Genomic DNA, 18,875 nt, shown 5'->3' on the forward strand with positions numbered 1-18,875 from the left:
CATAATGTTTATAAATAACGTTTTATTCATTTATATTAAGAAGAGATAACAGCATAGCGTCAAGAAAACAGGATGAAAAAAGCACAGAAACGTACTCGTCCACTGTCAGGATAATTAGTTTTACTGTAGTTTTAACTGCTCGCCCACTGTCAGGATAATTAGTTTTACTGTAGTTTTAACTGCTCGCCCACTGTCAGGATAATTAGTTTTACTGTAGTTTTAACTGCTCGCCCACTGTCAGGATAATTAGTTTCACTGTAGTCTTAACTACTCGCCCAGTGTCAGGATAATTAGTTTTACTGAAGTCTTAACTACCCGTCCACTGTCAGGATAATTAGTTTTACTGTAGTTTTAACTGCTCGCCCACTGTCAGGATAATTAGTTTCACTGTAGTCTTAACTACTCGCCCAGTGTCAGGATAATTAGTTTTACTGAAGTCTTAACTACTCGTCCACTGTCAGGATAATTAGTTTTACTGTAGTTTTAACTGCTCGCCCACTGTCAGGATAATTAGTTTCACTGTAGTCTTAACTACTCGCCCAGTGTCAGGATAATTAGTTTTACTGAAGTCTTAACTACTCGCTCACTGTTAGGATAATTAGTTTTACTCTTAGTTTCTGAACTACTCGCCCACTGTCAGGATAATTAGTTTTACTATTAGTTAATTATTTACTCGCCAAGTGTCACGATAACTACAAATGGTAGGCTTAAAAAAATGTATATCAAGTGCAATGTCTTTTCTACCAAACTACACTTGCCCGGCATGGCCAAGCGTGTAAGGCGTGCGACTCGTAATCCGGGGTTCGCACCCGCGTCGCGCTAAACATGCTCGCCCTCCCAGCCGTGGGGGTGTATAATGTGACGGTCAATCCCACTATTCGTTGGTAAAAGAGTAGCCCAAAAGTTGGCGGTGAGTGGTGATGACTAGCTGCCTTCCCTCTAGTCTTACACTGCTAAATTAGGGACGGCTAGCACAGATAGCCCTCGAGTAGCTTTGTGCGAAATTCCAAAACAAACAAACAAACCAAACTACATATGAGTAGTAAAATATTATGTTTATAAAAGTTCGACTTTATATAATTGCAAACATGAACCATATTTCTAAATTTTCTTATTGAAACACTACCAACAGACTCTTGACTGTCTTTTATTTCTTAGAGATTGGAAAGTCATGTGTCTGTTAAAATATTTAAGTTATATTTATGATTCTATATTGTTTTTATATCCATAGATATTGTTGTCATATGTTTGTTTGAACACATTTCATTAACAGTTGTTTACATACACAGATTTTGTTACCATGTGCTTATTTCAATAGATAAAGTTAACACGTGTCTACACCATAGATTTGTTACCATGTGTTTATTTCAATAGATTTCCTAGAGATCGAGAGACGGATCCAAATCATTTCTATTTTACAGACTTTGAAAGACATAATAGTGAAATTGCTGTATTTCATCTTGACAGGTAAACCTTTAGATTCTTATTACAAATTCTACCACAATTTTAATTTTATTGCAGCGTAAATGTTAGATATAACTTCTGTCTGTTAACAAATCTAAATAAAAAATTTCAGTAGATTTTTATTTTAGTTCCATCGAAGTAAATGAAACAAATAAATAGAGAAGTTTGTTTTTCTCTGTAATAGTAATATACTCTTCAAAACAAGAAACGCAAAAGGGATATTTTGTTATTTTAAAGAGAGATATATGTAATAACGTTACAAGCTCAGAGTATGTGATGTTACACGTGTTAAGGCACTGATTGTCAGACCAAAATGACAATAAAAGTTGTGCACATTAAAAACGGAGGAAAACATCGGATTTTTCGCCAAAACGCATACGTGTCCAATAAATTTGTTTGAGAGATCTGATCGTTCTGCAAGTGCAACATGTGCAAAATCCCTATAAAACTGACGGGTTCTCGGTTTCCATAGCTCAGTGTTAAGCCACCGACACGCAATACAGTTACGCCAAGACTGACTGAAGCACAATGCAACAACGCCATTGGTCACTTAGAAGCAGGCGAATCTCGATCAGATGTTGCCAGGGCTGTGAATATTCACCCAAGCACCATCACAAGGCTATGGAATCGTCACCAACAACATGGATCAACTCGTGACCGTCCACGATCTGGCAGACCTCGTGTGACCACGTCCACACAAAATCGCTACATCCGGTTACGTCATCTTAGGGATAGGACAACCACTGCAACGTCTACTGCCTCAACCATACCAGGGCTGCGTAGGATTTCCGTACGCAACTGTCTACGAGATTCTTAGGCCCCATGTGCAACCCATCATGGTGAACGTCAACGACGTTTTTCAACAAGACAACGCCCGTCCTCACACAGCCCGACTCACCAATGTCTTCTTGAGACACCACAACATCAACGTTCTTCCCTGGCCCTCAAGATCACCACATTTAAACCCCATCGAACATCTTTGGGACGAGTTGGACCAACGTCTGCGACGGCGACAACCTCAATCGCAGACTCTACCTCAGCTTGCAGCAGCTTTGCAGGCTGAATGGACAGCCATTCCACAGGATGTGATTCGTCATCTCATCGTTTCCATGAACAGGAGATGCCAAGCAGTTATTGATGCTCACGGGGGGCATACTCGTTATTGACGTTGAGTGACGTCAAACATCACCTAGTGAGCGCGGACTTCGCCTTCGCAGACTTCGGATGTTCAGCAGTGAATGTGCAAAGTATCACACATGTCATACAGGACTACCTGGAATAACCTTGTTAACAATTTGTCTCATATTTTGCCTTTTGCGTTTCTTTTTTTGAATAGTATATAATGTTGGTTACTAAAAATTAAACAATATAATAGTTCTGGGATTTTCTTTTTATTCTTACTTAATAGTTCTGAGAGTTTCTCTTTATTCTTATATAATAGTTCTTATAGTTTCTCTTTATTCTTATATAATAGTTCTGAGAGTTTCTTTTTATTCTTATATAATAGAACGGAGAGTTTCTCTTTATTCTAATATAATAGGTCAGAGATTTTCTCTTTATTTTTATATAACAGCTCTGAGAGTTTCTTTTTATTCTTATATAATATTTCTGAGATTTTATCTTTATTCTTATATAATAGTTCTGAGAGTTTTTCTTTATTCTTATATAATATATGTGAGAGTTTCTCTTTATTCTTATACAATAAGTCTGAGAGTTTTTCTTTATTCTTATAAACTATGACGGAGAGTTTCTATTTATTCTTATATAATAGTTCTTATAGTTTCCCTTTATTTTTATATAATAGGTTGCAGAGTTTCTCTTCATTCTTATATAACAGTTCTGAGAGTTTATCTTTATTCTTATAGAATATCACCGAGAGTTTCTCTTTATTCTTATATAATAGTTCTGAGATTTTCTCTTTATTCTTATATAACAGTTCTGAGAGTTTCTCTTTATTCTTATATAATATTTCTAAGATTTTTTCTTTATTCTTATATAATAGTTCTGAGAGTTTCTCATTATTCTTATATAACAGGTCTGAAAGTTTCTCTTTATACTTATATAATAAATCAGAAATTTTCTCTTTATTCTTATATAATAGTTCTTATAGTTTCTCTTTATTTTTATATAATAGGTTGCAGAGTTTCTCTTCATTCTTATATAACAGTTCTGAGAGTTTATCTTTATTCTTATAGAATATCATCGATATTTTCTCTTTATTCTTATATAATAGTTCTGAGACTTTCTCTTTATTCTTAAATAATAGTTCTAAGAGTTTCTTTTTATTCTTATACAATAAGTCAGAGAGTTTATCTTTATTCTTATATAATAGTTCTGATAGTTTCTGTTTATTCTTATGCAATAACTCTGAGTGTTTCTTTTTATTCTTATACAAGAAGTCTAAAAGTTTCTCTTTATTCTTATATAATAGGATGAGAGTTTCTCTTTATTCTTATATAATAGGTCTGAGAGTTTCTCTTTATTCTTATATAAAAAGTCTGAGGGTTTCTCCTTATTCTTATACAATAAGTCTGAGAATTTCTCTTTATTATTACATAGTATGTCTAAGAGTTTCTCTATATTTTTATATAATAGAACTCAGAGTTTCTCTTTATTGCTATGCAATAACTCTGAGATTTTCTCTTTATTCTTATATAATAGTTCTGATAGTTTCTCTATATTCTTATATAATAGGTCTGAGAGTTTAGCTTTATTCTTATACAAGAAGTCTGAGGGTTTCGTTTTCTTCTTATACAATAAGCCTGAGAGTTTCTTTTTATTCTTATGTAATACTTCTGATAGTTTCTCTTTATTCTTATATAATACTTTTGATAGTTTCTCTCTATTCTTATATAATAGTTCTAAGAATTTCTCTTTATTCTTATATAACAGGTCGGAGAGTTTCTATTTATTCTTATGTAACAGTTCTGATAGTTTCTCTTTATTCTTATATAAAAGCTCTGAAAGATTCTTTTTATTCTTATATAATAGAACGGAGAGTTTCTCTTTATTCTAATAAAATAGGTCAGAGATTTTCTCTTTATTTTTATATAACAGCTCTGAGAGTTTCTTTTTATTCTTATATAATAGTTCTGAGAGTTTCTGTTTATTCTTATGCAATAACTCTGAGTGTTTCTTTTTATTCTTATGCAAGAAGTCTCAGAGTTTCTCTTTATTCTTATATAATAGGTTGACAGTTTCTCTTTATTCTTATATAATAGGTCTGAGAGTTTCTCTTTATTCTTATATAAAAAGTCTGAGAGTTTCTCCTTATTCTTATACAATAAGTCTGAGAATTTCTCTTTATTCTTATACAATAAGTCTGAGAATTTCTCTTTATTATTACATAGTATGTTTGAGAGTTTCTCTATATTTTTATATAATAGAACTGAGAGTTTTTCTTTATTGCTATGCAATACATCTGAGATTTTCTCTTTATTCTTATATAATAGTTCTGATAGTTTCTCTCTATTCTTATATAATAGGTCTGAGAGTTTACCTTTATTCTTATACAATAAGTCTCAGGGTTTCATTTTCTTCTTATACAATAAGCCTGAGAGTTTCTTTTTATTCTTATGTAATAGTTCTGATAGTTTCTCTTTATTCTTATATAATACTTTTGATAGTTTTTCTCTATTCTTATATAATAGTTCTGAGAATTTCTCTTTATTCTTATATAACAGGTCGGAGAATTTTCTATTTATTCTTATGTAACAGTTCTGATAATTTCTCTTTATTCTTGTATAATAGTTCTGAGAGTTTCTTTTTATTCTTATATAATAGAACGGAGAGTTTCTCTTTATTCTAATATAATAGGTCAGTGATTTTCTCTTTATTTTTATATAACAGCTCTAATAGTTTCTTTTTATTCTTATATAATATTTCTGAGATTTTATCTTTATTCTTATATAATATATGTGAGAGTTTCTCTTTATTCTTATACAATAAGTCTGAGAGTTTCTCTTTATTCTTATACAATAAGTCTAAGAGAGTTTCTCTTTTTTCTTCTATAATATTTCTGAGATTTTCTCTTCATTGTTATATAATAGTTCTAAGAGTTTCTCTTTATTCTTATATAATAGGTCAGAGATTTTCTCCTTATTTTTATATAACAGTTCTGAGAGTTTCTCTTTAGTCTTATATAATATGTCTGATAATTTCTCTTTATTCTTATACAATAAGACTGAGAGTTTCTTTTTATTCTTAAGTAATAGTTCTTAGAGTTTCTCTTTATTCTTATACAATAATTCTGAGAGTTTCTCTTTATTCTTATATAATAGGTCTGAGAGCTTCTCTTTATAATTATATAAGAGGTCAGAGAGTTTTTCTTTATTCTTATATAATAGGTGAGAGACTTTGTCTTCATTCTTATATAATAGGTGAAAGACTTTCTCGTTATTCTTATACAATAAGTCTGAGAGTTTCTCTTTATTCTTATACAATAACCTGAAAGTTTTTTTTTATTTTTACATAGTATGTCTAAGAGTTTCTCTTTATTTTTATACAATAGGTCTGAGACTTTCTCTTTATTGTTATGCAATAAGTCTGAGATTTTCTCTTTATTCTTATATAATATGTCTGAGAGTTTCTTTTTATTCTTACATAATAGGTCTGAGAGTTTCTCTTTATTCTTATGCAATAAGTCTAAGATTTTCTCTTTATTTTTAATGCCATAAGTCTGACATATTCTCTTTATTCTTATATAATATTTCTGAGATTTTCTTTTTATTCTTATATAATATTTCTGAGATTTTCTCTTTATTCTTATATAATAGTTCTGAGAGTTTCTCTTTATTCTTATATAATAGGTCTGAAAGTTTCTCTTTATTCTTATATAATAGGTCTGAGATTTCCTCTTTATTTTTATATAACAGTTCTGAGAGTTTCTCTTTATTTTTATATAATATGTCTGAGAATTTCTCTTTATTCTTATATAACAGTTCCGATAGTTTCTCTTTATTCTGATATAATAATGCTAAGAGTTTCTCTTTATTCTTATATAATAGGTCGGAGAGTTTTTTTCTTATATAATAGGTCAGAAATTTTCTATTTATTTTTATATCACAGTTCTGAGAGTTTGTCTTTATTCTTATATAATATTTCTGTGATTTTCTCTTTATTCTTATATAATAGGTCGGAGAGTTCCTCTTTATTCTTATGCAATAAGTCTGACATATTCTCTTTATTCTTATATAATATTTCTGAGATTTTCTTTTTATTCTTATATAATAGTTCTGATATTTTCTCTTTATTCTTGTATACTAGTTCTGATAGTTTCTCTTTATTCTTATATAATAGGTTTGAGAGTTTCTCTTTATTCTTATTCAATAAGTCTGAGGGTTTCTTTTTATTCTTATACAATGAGCCTGAGAGTTTCTTTTTATTCTTATGTAATAGTTCTGATAGTTTTACTTTATTCTTATATAATTGTTCTCACAGTTTCTCTTTATTCTTATATAATAGTTCTGATAGTTTCTCTTTATTTTTACATAATAGTTCTGAGAGTTTCTCTTTATTCTTCTATAATAGGTCTGAGATTTTTTTTTTATTCATATATAACAGTTCTGATAGTTTCTCTTTATTCTTATATAATAGTTCTAAGAGTTTCTCTTTATTTTTATATAATAGTTCTGATAGTTTCTTTTGATTCTTATATAATAGGTCAGTAATTTTCTCTTTATTTTTATATAACAGTTCTGAGAGTTTCATTTTATTCTTATACAATATGTCTGAGAGTTTTTCTTTTTTCTTATATGATAGGTGTGAGAGTTTCTCTTTATTCTTATAAAAAAGGTCTGAGAGTTTCTCTTTATTCTTATATATGAGTCTGAGAGTTTCTCTTTATTCTTATGCAATAAGTCTGAGAATTTCTCTTTATTTTTATATAATAGGTCTGAGAGTTTCTCTTTATTCTTATACAATAAGTCTGAGATTTTCTCTTTATTCTTATATAATAGTTCTAATAGTTTCTGTTTATTCTTATATAATAGGTCTGAGAATTTCTCTTTATTCTTATATAATAGTTCTGAGAGTTTCTCGTTATTCTTATACAATATGACTGAGAGTTTCTCTTTTTTCTTATCCAATAAGTCTGAGAGTTTCTTTTTATTCTTATATAATATGTCTGAGAGTTTCTCTTTATTCTTATGCAATAAGTCTAAAAGTTTCTCTTTATTCTTGTATAATATCTCTGAGAATTTCTCTTTATTCTTACATAATAGCTCTGAGAGTTTCTCTTTATTTTTATGCAGTAAGTCTGAGGGTTTCTTCTTATTCTTATATAATAGTTCTAAAAGTTTCTCTTTATTCTTATATAATATTTCTGAGAGTTTTCTTTATTATTATATAATAGTTCTGATAGTTTCTCTTTATTCTTATACAATAGGTCTGAGATTTTCTCTTTGTTCTTATATAACGTTTCTTATAGTTTCTCTTTATTCTTATATAATAATTCTTATAGTTTCTCTTTATTCTTATATAATAATTCTGAGAGTTTCTTTTTATTCTTATATAATAGTTCTAAAAGTGTCTCTTTATTCTGATATAATAGGTCTGATAGTTTCTCTTCATTCTTATATAATAGGTCCGAGAGTTTCTCTTTATTCTTTTACAATAAGTCTGAAAGTTTTTCTTTATTTTTATATAGTATGTCTAAGAGTTACTCTTTATTTTTATACAATACGTCTGAGAGATTCTTTTTATTGTTATGCAATAAGTCTGAGATTTTCTCTTTATTTTTATATAATATGTCTGAAAGTTTCTCTTTATTCTTACATAATAGGTCTGAGAGGTTCTCTTTATTTTTATATAATAGGTCAAAAAAATTTTTTTTCATATAACAATTCTGTGAGTTTCTCTTTATTCTTCTCTAATATTTCTGAGATTTTTTCTTTATTCTTATATAATATGTCAGAGAGTTTCTCTTTATTCTTATGCAATGAGTCTGAGAGTTTCTTTTTATTCTTAAATAATAGTTCTAAGAGGTTCTCTTTATTCTTATACAATAAGTCTGAGAATTTCTCTTTATTCTTATATAATATGTAAGTGAGTTTCTCTTTTTCTTATACAATAGTTCTAATAGTTTCTCTTTATTCTTATATAATAGGTGTGATAGTTTCTCTTTATTCTTATTCAATAAGTCTGAGGGTTTCTTTTCATTCTTATACTATAAGCCTGAGAGTTTCTTTTTATTTTTATGTAATATTTCTCATAGTTTTACATTATTCTTATATAATTGTTCTCACAGTTTCTCTTAATTCTTATATAATAGTTCTGATAGTTTCTTTTTATTCTTACATAATAGTTCTGAGAGTTTCTCTTTATTCTTATATAATAGGTCTGAGATTTTCTTTTTATTCATATATAACAGTTCTGATAGTTTCTCTTTATTTTTATATAATAGTTCTGATAGTTTCTTTTTCTTCTTATATCATTAGTCAGTAATATTCTCTTTATACTTATAAATAAGGTCTGAGAGTTTCTCTTTATTCTTGTATAATGAGTTTGAGAGTTTCTCTTTATTCTTATACAATAAGTCTGAGAGTTTCTCTTTATTTTTATATAATAGGTCAGAGAGTTTCTCTTTATTCTTATACAATAAGTCTGAGATTTGCTCTTTATTCTTATATAATAGTTCTAATAGTTTCTCTTTATTCTTATATAATGGGTCTCAATGTTTCTCCTCATTCTTATATAATAGGTCTGAGAGTTTCTCTTTATTCTTATTCAATAAGTTTAAGGGTTTCCTTTTATTCTTATACAATAAGCCTGAGAGTTTCTTTTTATTCTTATATAATAGTTCGGAGGGTTTCTCTTTATTCTTATATAATACTTCTGATAGTTTCTCTTTATTCTTATATAATAGTTCTGATAGTTTCTTTTTTTCTTATATAATAGTTCTGAGATTTTCTCTTCATTGTTATATAATAGTTCTAAGAGTTTCTCTTTATTCTTATATAATTTGTCTGAGAGTTTCTCTTTATTCTTATACAATAAGTCTGAGTGTTTCTCTTTATTCTTGTATAATAGGTCAGAGAGTTTGTCTTTATTCTTATTTTATAAGTCTGAGAGTTTTTATTTATTGTTATACAATAAGTCTGAGAGTTTCTTTTTATTTTTAAATAATAGTTCTTAGAGTTTCTCTTTATTCTGATACAATAAGTCTGAGAATTTATCTTTATTCTTACATAATAGGTCTGAGGGTTTCTTTTCATTCTTATACAATAAGCCTGAGAGTTTCTTTTTATTCTTATGTAATAGATCTGATATTTTCTCTTTATTCTTATATAACAGTTGTGATAGTTTCTCTTTATTCTTATATGATAGTTCTGAGTGTGTCTCTTTATTCTTATATAATAGTTCTGATAGTATCTTTTTATTCTTATATAATAGTTCTGAGAGTTTTTCTTTATTCTTATATAATAGATCTGATAGTTTCTTTTTATTCTTATATAACAGTTCTGATAGTTTCTCTTTATTCTTATATAATAGTTCTAATAGTTTCTCTTTATTCTTACATAACACTTCTGACAGTTGCTCTTTATTCTTATATAATAGGTCTGAGATTTTCTCTTTATTCTTATATAACAGTTCTTATAGTTTCTTTTTATTCTTATATTTTAATTATTTATATAATTATTCTTCTCTTTTCGTTTTTTACAGAATATTAGGATTTCGGAGGGCGCCACCTGTAGTTGGAAGAAAACTCAATATAACTTCAGAGATTTATGCCCTAGCAGATGATGACCTACTTAAAACTTTTTTTGTTTCTCCTGGTGAGTTTTTCCTCCATGATTTTTTTAATTTTCTTAACGATTTAATTTCATGTTCCAAACTCTTTGTTTTTAAATTAATAATGAATTACTGGTTCTAAAACCCACTAAAGAGGCGGTTAAAACTTACCCTGTTGTGGTAACTTTTAACACAAACCGCGTTATTGGTTTATATCAGTTTTTTGCTATTTTTAATTTATTTAACTATTATAACAACGTACTGATAATTCACTGTGACCACTTCAAAACTTACAAAACAGATTCGAATAACTTTTTAAAGTTTTAACATCAGTGTTATTTGTGTAATTTTAACATTGTAACGAATAACAATGAGAAACATGTAATCAAGTCATCTAATATACAATCTTACCTTGCGTGGACAGAACTTCTACATGAATAATAATAGCATCAGTGATATTAAGTTATAGAAATTAATAAAGAAGCACAATTCTGGTATTTGTAGTATTAAGAAAACATGAAAGCTAAAGGCCATTTCTTTGGCTTTCCTTCTGCACTCTGAGGTAAGCTAAAGGCCGTGTCTATCATTGTCTCTCTTCACTCTCTTGTTAGCTAAAGGCCATTTATTTCTCTTATGCCATATTCTGAAGTCTTATCTGAGTTAACTTCACCTTTAAGACTTCCAAGTTTATAAATTCATTATGTCTATATCTGGCCCGGCATGGCCAGGTGGGTTCAGGCGTTCTACTCGTAATCCGAAGGTCGCGTTATTATTCGACGGTCCATCCCACTATTCGTTGGTAAAAGAGTAGCCCAAGAGTTGGCGGTGGGTGGTGATGACTAGCTGCCTTCCCACTATTTTTTCACTGCAAATGTATGGATGGCTAGCGCAGACAGCCCTCGTGTAGCTTTGCGCGAAATTCAAAAACAAACATGCCCATATCTCACTAGTACATGGCAATTAGCACCTGACTATATTTAGATCATACTCTGTTATAGAGTACGTATTATTTCATGTTATTTATAAATCATGGAAGATTTCAAAGTAAATAATCCTTACTTATAACCTGGCCTATTAAGATGATAACCTGTGTATATAACAAGACCCATTCAAACGATTACCGTTTGATATAACCAGACCCATTCAGACATTAACCCTTTCTTATGTCCTGAACCCATTCAGACAATAACCTTTTCTTATAAACACACCCATTCAGATAATAATCCTTTCTTATGGCCTGACCCATTCAGACAATAACCCTTTCTTATAAACAGTCCCATTCAAACAATAACCCTTTCTTATAAACACACCCATTCAGACAATAAACCTTTCTTATAAACAGTCCCATTCAGACAATAACCCTTTCTTATAAACACACCCATTCAGACAATAAACCTTTCTTATAAACAGACTCATTCAGACAATAACCCTTTCTTATGATCTGACCTGGATGTGTCACCCATGGAGTTAACAAAAATTAATGTTTTATTTTGATAATTCTGGTTTTAATGTGTTCTATTAATCTGTATAGAACGTTTTGTTTTGTTTCTATCTAACTTCTAGTTACTGATACGACATAACTTGAATTATATTAAAAATTTCCGTTTGAAAACATAAACGTTTCAAATATTCGACAGAAATTCGTCATATTCACCTCGTAATCTCAAAAATTTCCCCAATCGATAACACATCGTTTGATTATAAAATAAATTTCAAAGATTTGACAAATAAAAAGTTTTAAGAATTTTATTGTAAAGACAAAGAGCACAATAAATCCATTAGATTAATGTCATTTACTGCTGCATCAGAAAGGCTCTGCTAGATGGCGATGTCAACAAAATGATATTAAAGAATATGATTGGCCAGAACCAATACTGGAGAAATATGATTGGTCAGAATCTAAGCTGGAAAAATATGATTTGTCAGAACCTAGACTAGAAGAATATGATTGGTTAGAACCTAGATTGAACAAGTAAAAGAAACAGTTTCATTCTAAGATGATAAAGGAAGGTTTTGATGAAACTTATTGAGTGCCCGTCATTACCATAAACTCAATGAAACAAAATATCAAATATTCCGTTTTTTACAACCCCTACTGTAAGCTATAATCTATGATGAAAATATGGATTACCTATCGCCCTTCTTTACGTATTTTAGTAAACGTCTATTGCTAAAGACAATCTTATGGAATTTAATGTCAACAGGTGACGATGTAGAATTACAGTTACAAGTGTAGAGACACTGGATTAACAAATCTAGGAATAACCGAACACCAAACCAAAAAGTGAAATATGTTTGTACGTTACCCTCCATAGTGACACAACGGTACATCAGCGAACGTATAATACAAGACACTGAGACTTGATAGCCGTGGTAAACACAGCACAGATTGTTACATATTAATTATTACGGTGATTAAACTGATTCATACTTTAAAAAATGAGTTTTACAGATCTTGTGAGTTTGTTTTATTTTCAACGACACACTTTCAAAGAAGAATGATTCATTTTTGTTTTAAAATTATCACTTAATTAATTTATAATTGTAGAAAAAAATCAGTAATTCGCAATCCCAACAAGTCGTTCAATCGGACCATATAGCATGATTGATCGGTTTGGTTTGGTTTTACAAGAAAATCTCTCGATAGAATAATTGTGCAATCAAGAGATCACCTTCCATTACAAGTTACTCAACAGTAACAGCAGATTTTTCAGCAATATGAGATGTGTAGTTTTCTTTGTTTACCGTAACGCAATATTTACAGCTGTACCACTGCATTATGTAGAGTAGCTTAACATGTTACTAGGATGTATAGAAAACTCTACGTTCTCCAGTTATGCAAATAAACTTGACCTGCTCCACTAACCCTTCTGCCTTACGTAAGAAAGCTAAACATAATATTTTTATACAAAACAGAAAGCTGCTTTCACATTCGCTGTTCTTAGAACAAATAAGTCGTTGACATCAAAGTATTCATAGAAAAACATACTTGCAGCAGGGTGATAAACTGATGACGTAGGGCTCGGTAATATTGCTAAGCTGGGAAAATCTCGTTAGATGTTCTTGGGTTAACGGCCGAAAACACCGCTTAAAACGAAGGTACCAACCAGACTGATGACCCAGAACAAAGTAATTGTTCAAGTTTTCCTAACTTGTCTGTTGCTTATAATTAATACTGTGAATTATTATTTCTACTTATTGTTATTACAAGTTTTAGCAGCTGCATTGGTGGAAGTTATCACATAGTTAGGTCCAAAGTTTGAAATCTACAAATGGTTGTGTCGTGTCAGTAAATAAATCCACTTTATCCCTTAAATAAAATACAGAAAGTACACTAACATTTCCAATAGATCCTGGGATGCGCACCCGTTTGTTGAGAAGTTAGTAACGAGTATATGCACACCTAATGGTTTAATATAACAAAATGTTCGGTTAATATTAGCAATAAAATAAAAATCGTTAATGTTATTCTCTAAGTAGCACGTCATCATGACAGTAAGGTATGCTACCATAACAACGTGGTTTATATTGCAGCCAACAATATATGTTTTCACGGGAAATGCGACTATTACTGTGATACGGGCCACGCCATCTGTGGACACCCAGACACACTTGAAGGTAGTTTTGCTATGTGTCTACCGACAAAAAACCTCGTTCCCAGGAAAGTATGGCGGCACCCGTGGAGAAGGTCCTACCACAAGCGACGGAAAGTCGAATGGGAACAAAACAACGACTACTGCAACATCGTCAGAAAAAAACCACCGTACAACGACGGTAGACGACTCGGAGATATTGTGGACATGGCTGTTCTGGATTTTCTAGTTGGTAAAAACTTTCTGTGATCTCATTTCTTCTAGAAGGCGATGTAACACTTTAATTATCTCCTAGTTGCTGGAGTTCTTGATGACGAAAAACTCACGTGAAATAAAAATGTATCGCAGAACAGCTGGTATGGGTATTAACACTTTTGTATCGCAGAACGACTGGTATGGGTATTAACACTTTTATACAAGGTATAAACTTATTATATATGTTATTATAATATATATATATTATATATAAACTTTTATATATGGGTATAAACAAAAACTCAACATATTAAGAAACCAAATAAACACAACCACAAAACTATGTTCACCAGATAAAATTAATGATGAAATCAATAAAATAAAACAACACTTCATCAACATCAACAAATTTCCTCAAAAAACTGTGGAAAAAAATATACGCACACTAGACCAACAACAAACAAACAAACAACAATAAATCCCAAGATACAACAAACTACAAAACTTTATACTGCTGTATACCACATGTTCCTGACATCAGTGAAAAAAATAACCAACATTTGGAAAAAACTTGTAACAAAACATAACATTCTAATAAACACAAAATTTAGTCAAAAACCAGGCACAAAACTAAAATCCATACTACGTAAAAACTGTAGTAACAAACACAACACCAACATAACTTACAAAATACAATGCAACAACTGCTACGACTTCTATATTGGAGAAACAAACAGAAAACTGGAAATTAGATTCAAAGAACTAAAAAACACCTACACACATTTTTGAACACTGCGAATTAAATAAACACATCATAACTATAGAAAACATCCAGATACTAAGTCGGGAAACAAATATAAACAAACTTAAAATCAAAGAAGTCCTACTTATAAAACAACTAAAACCAAAATTAAACCAATATAAAGGAACACCTTTATACCTATACTAATTAACAACCTAACATCCAACTGCAACGCCCCCTACAGCCCCGTACCCGTTTATACTCTCGTCCCTAAGACATGTGTCCGGCAACGGTCACTTGCAAACTCTCTCTTTCTTACTTGAAGATGACCTAGGAAGGTCGAAACGTTGTTCTCTCCCTATCAATAATTCGACTCATAATCCGAGGGTTACGGGTTCGAATCCCGGTCGCACCAAACATGCTCGCCCTTTCAACCGTGGGGGCGTTATAATGTTACATTCAATTAACAACTGGTATTAATAATTATTTTCATAAAATACATTGTTAAGGATTTCTAATATTAACAGTTACTTCATTAAATATATTGTTAAGGATTTCTACTGTTAATAGTTATCTTCATATAATACATTACTTAAAATGTCTAGTATTAACAGTTATCTTCATAAAATACATTGTTAAAATTTCTAGTATTAACAGTTATCTTCATAAAATACATTGTTAAAATTTCTAGTATTAACAGTTATCTCCATAAAATATAATTTTAAACATTCTTAGTATAAACAGTTATCTTCATAAAATATAATTTTAAACATTTCTAGTATTAACAGTTATCTTCATAAAATACATTGTTAAGGATTTCTAGTATTAACAGTTATCTTCATAAAATACATTGTTAAGGATTTCTAGTGTTAACAGTTATCTTCATAAAATACATTGTTAAAGATTTCTAGTATCAACAGTTATCTTCATAGAATACATTGTTAAGAATTTCTAGTATTAACAGTTATCTTCATTAAATACAATGTTAAGAATTTCTACTATTAACAGTTATCTTCGTAAAATACATTGTTAAGAATTTCTAGTATCAACAGTTATCTTCATTAAATGCATTGTTAAGGATTTCTGGTATTAACAGTTATCTTCATACAATACATTGCTTAAAATGTCTAGTATTAACAGTTATCTTCATAAAATACATTGTTATGGATTTCTAGTATTAACAGTTATCTTCATAAAATACATTGTTAAGGATTTCTAGTGTTAACAGTTATCTTCATAAAATACATTGTTAAGGATTTCTAGTATTAACAGTTATCTTCATAAAATACATTGTTAAGGATTTCTAGTGTTAACAGTTATCTTCATAAAATACATTATTAAGGATTTCTAGTATTAACAGTTATCTTCATAAAATACATTGTTAAGGATTTCTAGTATTAACAATTATCTTTATAAAATACATATTTAATTCACTCTAATCCTGCTTTAAATAATTTTAAGTGACGTGGCTATTGAGGATTCTTTCTTTTTGGTTTGTTTTTTCTTCTTATTTCCTGTGTCTCTAATATTGAACAAAATATTTTGTTTCTCTTCACTAGGAAACATGGACCGTCATCACTACGAAACGTTTAAAATATTTGGAAATTATAGTTTTACCCTGCACCTGGACCATGGAAGAGGGTAAGAATGTTCGTGTTTAACTAACTAATCTTATATTTAATGTTAAAATTACAGTTTTACCCTGCACCTGGACCAAGGAAGAGGATAAGTCTGTACGGGATTGACCAATTAATCTTGTGTTTAACATGTTAAAATTATATTTTTACCCTGCACATGGATCATGGAGGAGGGTAAAACTTTACATTATTAACTAACTAATCTTGTATTTAGCATGTTAAATCCGTAAAGAAATACAAGTATTTTGGTCTGAATATTCAATAATCGAATAAATCTCGTTAACAAGTAAACATAAACAGTAAGTACTTATTATTCATTCGTTGTTTACGCGCTTGTATATAAGATATTTTATTGTTATATCTAGATACATGCATCACGTGGCCTAAGGGGTTCATCTCCCCTTAAGGTTAATGAGAGCGAATTTCGATTGTAATACTTTTCGTACTTAGTTTTACTTTTCCCTCTAGTAGCTATGATTATTACTATTGTACGACACCATCGGTACCACTTTAAAATATTCTACAAGGTCAATGTTGAACCACACAGCTTGACAAAATTTTAAAAAAATTTCTTCACTGAAATTGGAAGTCTGGCTCCAAAACCACATTTAAACAGACTAAAAGCAAGAAAATCCATCGGAACTTTGTTGAGGAACTCGACAAATATTTGACCAAAGGGGATTTCTGTGGATTCAGTTTCTTCGACCGTCATTCTCATGAAAAGGTTACATTTCTGATTATTGTTCATTATATTTTTAACAGCATCAGAAAATATGCACAGCTACGTAGAGATTGTTTTTATAGCAGCTGATTTCTCCTTCTTGAGTTCTAGAACGACTACATTTCTCCAGATTGGGATATGACGTGTTTTGGAGTCAGTTGCTATCCTTCATTCTGTGGTTTGTATTTTTCACCTCCATGGAAATCATAGATAACTTCATGATTTCTTTTGTTCTAATTGTTAATCTCTGGTTTTCTATACAACTATCCATTCTAGAAAGGAGCTTTGACACAAACCTCCAGCTATAAATCTATCCTTGGCAGCATTGCACTGTTAAGTGGTAGGGAGTTTGCCGTGTTCTAAGTATATACATATTTTTGCCATTATGATTTTGTAGCAATTGTGTTAATCTACTGTTTTTGTAACACTTTTTTTAATCTACTGTTTTTGTGACACTCCTGTTAATCTATTGTGTTTTTTTGTGATGTGCATATGTTAAATATGGTAAAGCACAAAATAAAGTTTGATATTTTATTTAGTTCGATGATAGGAGAGTACAACAAATGTTTATTCGTATTATAGGTTTGGAAAACCTCATCACGACGAACTGTCTATTCTTGCTCCTGTATACCAATGTTGTATCATTCGTCAGTCAACTCTGAAGCGGTTGTTAGAGCTTCATCTAGGCCCTCTCAGACTCAGTGACATTTTACGAAAGTCCCTCATTGCCGATCCGGTCTATCCTGTCTTAATAGAGGCCCACTTGGTTGCCTTGGACCGACGACTTGGAATATGCTTGGCAACCATCCGCCAGTGTTTACAAAAGAAACGACCCGACGAAGTTCTAATATACGACGCAGATTGACGACGAGGATCGTAAAGAAATGTAAGAATTACGGAAAAACATATGATAACATATGAGCTTCAATAACCTGGTACTGGACTACTAGACACCTGAAAATTGGTGGTTAACAGAGAAACTGGTTCTGGAAGTTAGTGAGATCGGGGTATTTGGTAAAGTTTGTAATGAGAAACTTTAAATACAAAGACACATCACACTAGTATGTAGAAACAAATTGAAATACGTGAACGTTGAGTAAAGTTCTTTTTACGCGTGCAGAATTCCGTAAAGCTATATATTATAACACCAATGTTCGACTGACTTAGCGACGCTATGTGACAGAAACGTGTTTCATATCACCAGAATTTAGAGTTTAACTTCACAGTAACAAGTAAAGACTAAAATATGTAACGTTTTTGTTTCTGTAACATATTTTACAGGAATCATGGGAAACCTCTAACTGTGTTTAAACAATACTAGCCACAACATTTGTAGGATACGTTGTTGTTGTTAACATTACTGTTTTTATTAGAAGTTGTTTGTTAATAATTATGTGTACCTACTCAGTATTGGTTACGACTGTTTTACTCTCCTGAGAAATTAAACTTAGTTTTCAGACGATGTTGCTAAGTGGAGTTTATTGCTGCTTGTAACAATAGTAGTCCAGCGCAGTCCGCTTAAAACGTCCATAAACTGTCCACCGAGACCTTTGTTTCCTGTGCAAAACAACAGTCCAGCACATTCCGTTTAGGCAGTCCAGATAATTAACTGCCAATGCAATTGTTTGGTTTGCAAGGATGTGATTTATTTCTTATACACAAAAGGAGTCCAACACAGTCTGTTTAGAAAGTCCAGACAGAACATAGTGTGAGCTAGTATTGGACATTTACAACCTACTTAACCATAATTTAAAATGTTAAGAAACATCATAGTAAGAGTGGTAAGCCTAGTA

General features: G+C 30.6%; 1 protein-coding gene across 1 annotated transcript in view; it reads left to right on the forward strand.

Annotated features, from left to right (window-relative positions):
- Nucleotides 1-18,541, forward strand: part of LOC143255058 (extracellular serine/threonine protein CG31145-like) — a 29,980-nt gene extending 11,439 nt beyond the window's left edge. The window contains exons 4-8 of the mRNA XM_076510106.1: nt 1,375-1,467; nt 10,126-10,238; nt 13,729-14,019; nt 16,284-16,365; nt 17,665-18,541. Of these exons, the coding sequence (XP_076366221.1) occupies nt 1,375-1,467; nt 10,126-10,238; nt 13,729-14,019; nt 16,284-16,365; nt 17,665-17,947 (862 nt within the window). The 3' untranslated portion in view covers nt 17,948-18,541. The remainder of the gene's footprint in view (nt 1-1,374; nt 1,468-10,125; nt 10,239-13,728; nt 14,020-16,283; nt 16,366-17,664) is intronic.
- The last annotated feature ends 334 nt before the right edge of the window (nt 18,542-18,875 follow it).

This window comes from Tachypleus tridentatus, chromosome 7 (assembly GCF_004210375.1).
Source record: "Tachypleus tridentatus isolate NWPU-2018 chromosome 7, ASM421037v1, whole genome shotgun sequence".
NCBI lineage: Eukaryota > Metazoa > Arthropoda > Merostomata > Xiphosura > Limulidae > Tachypleus > Tachypleus tridentatus.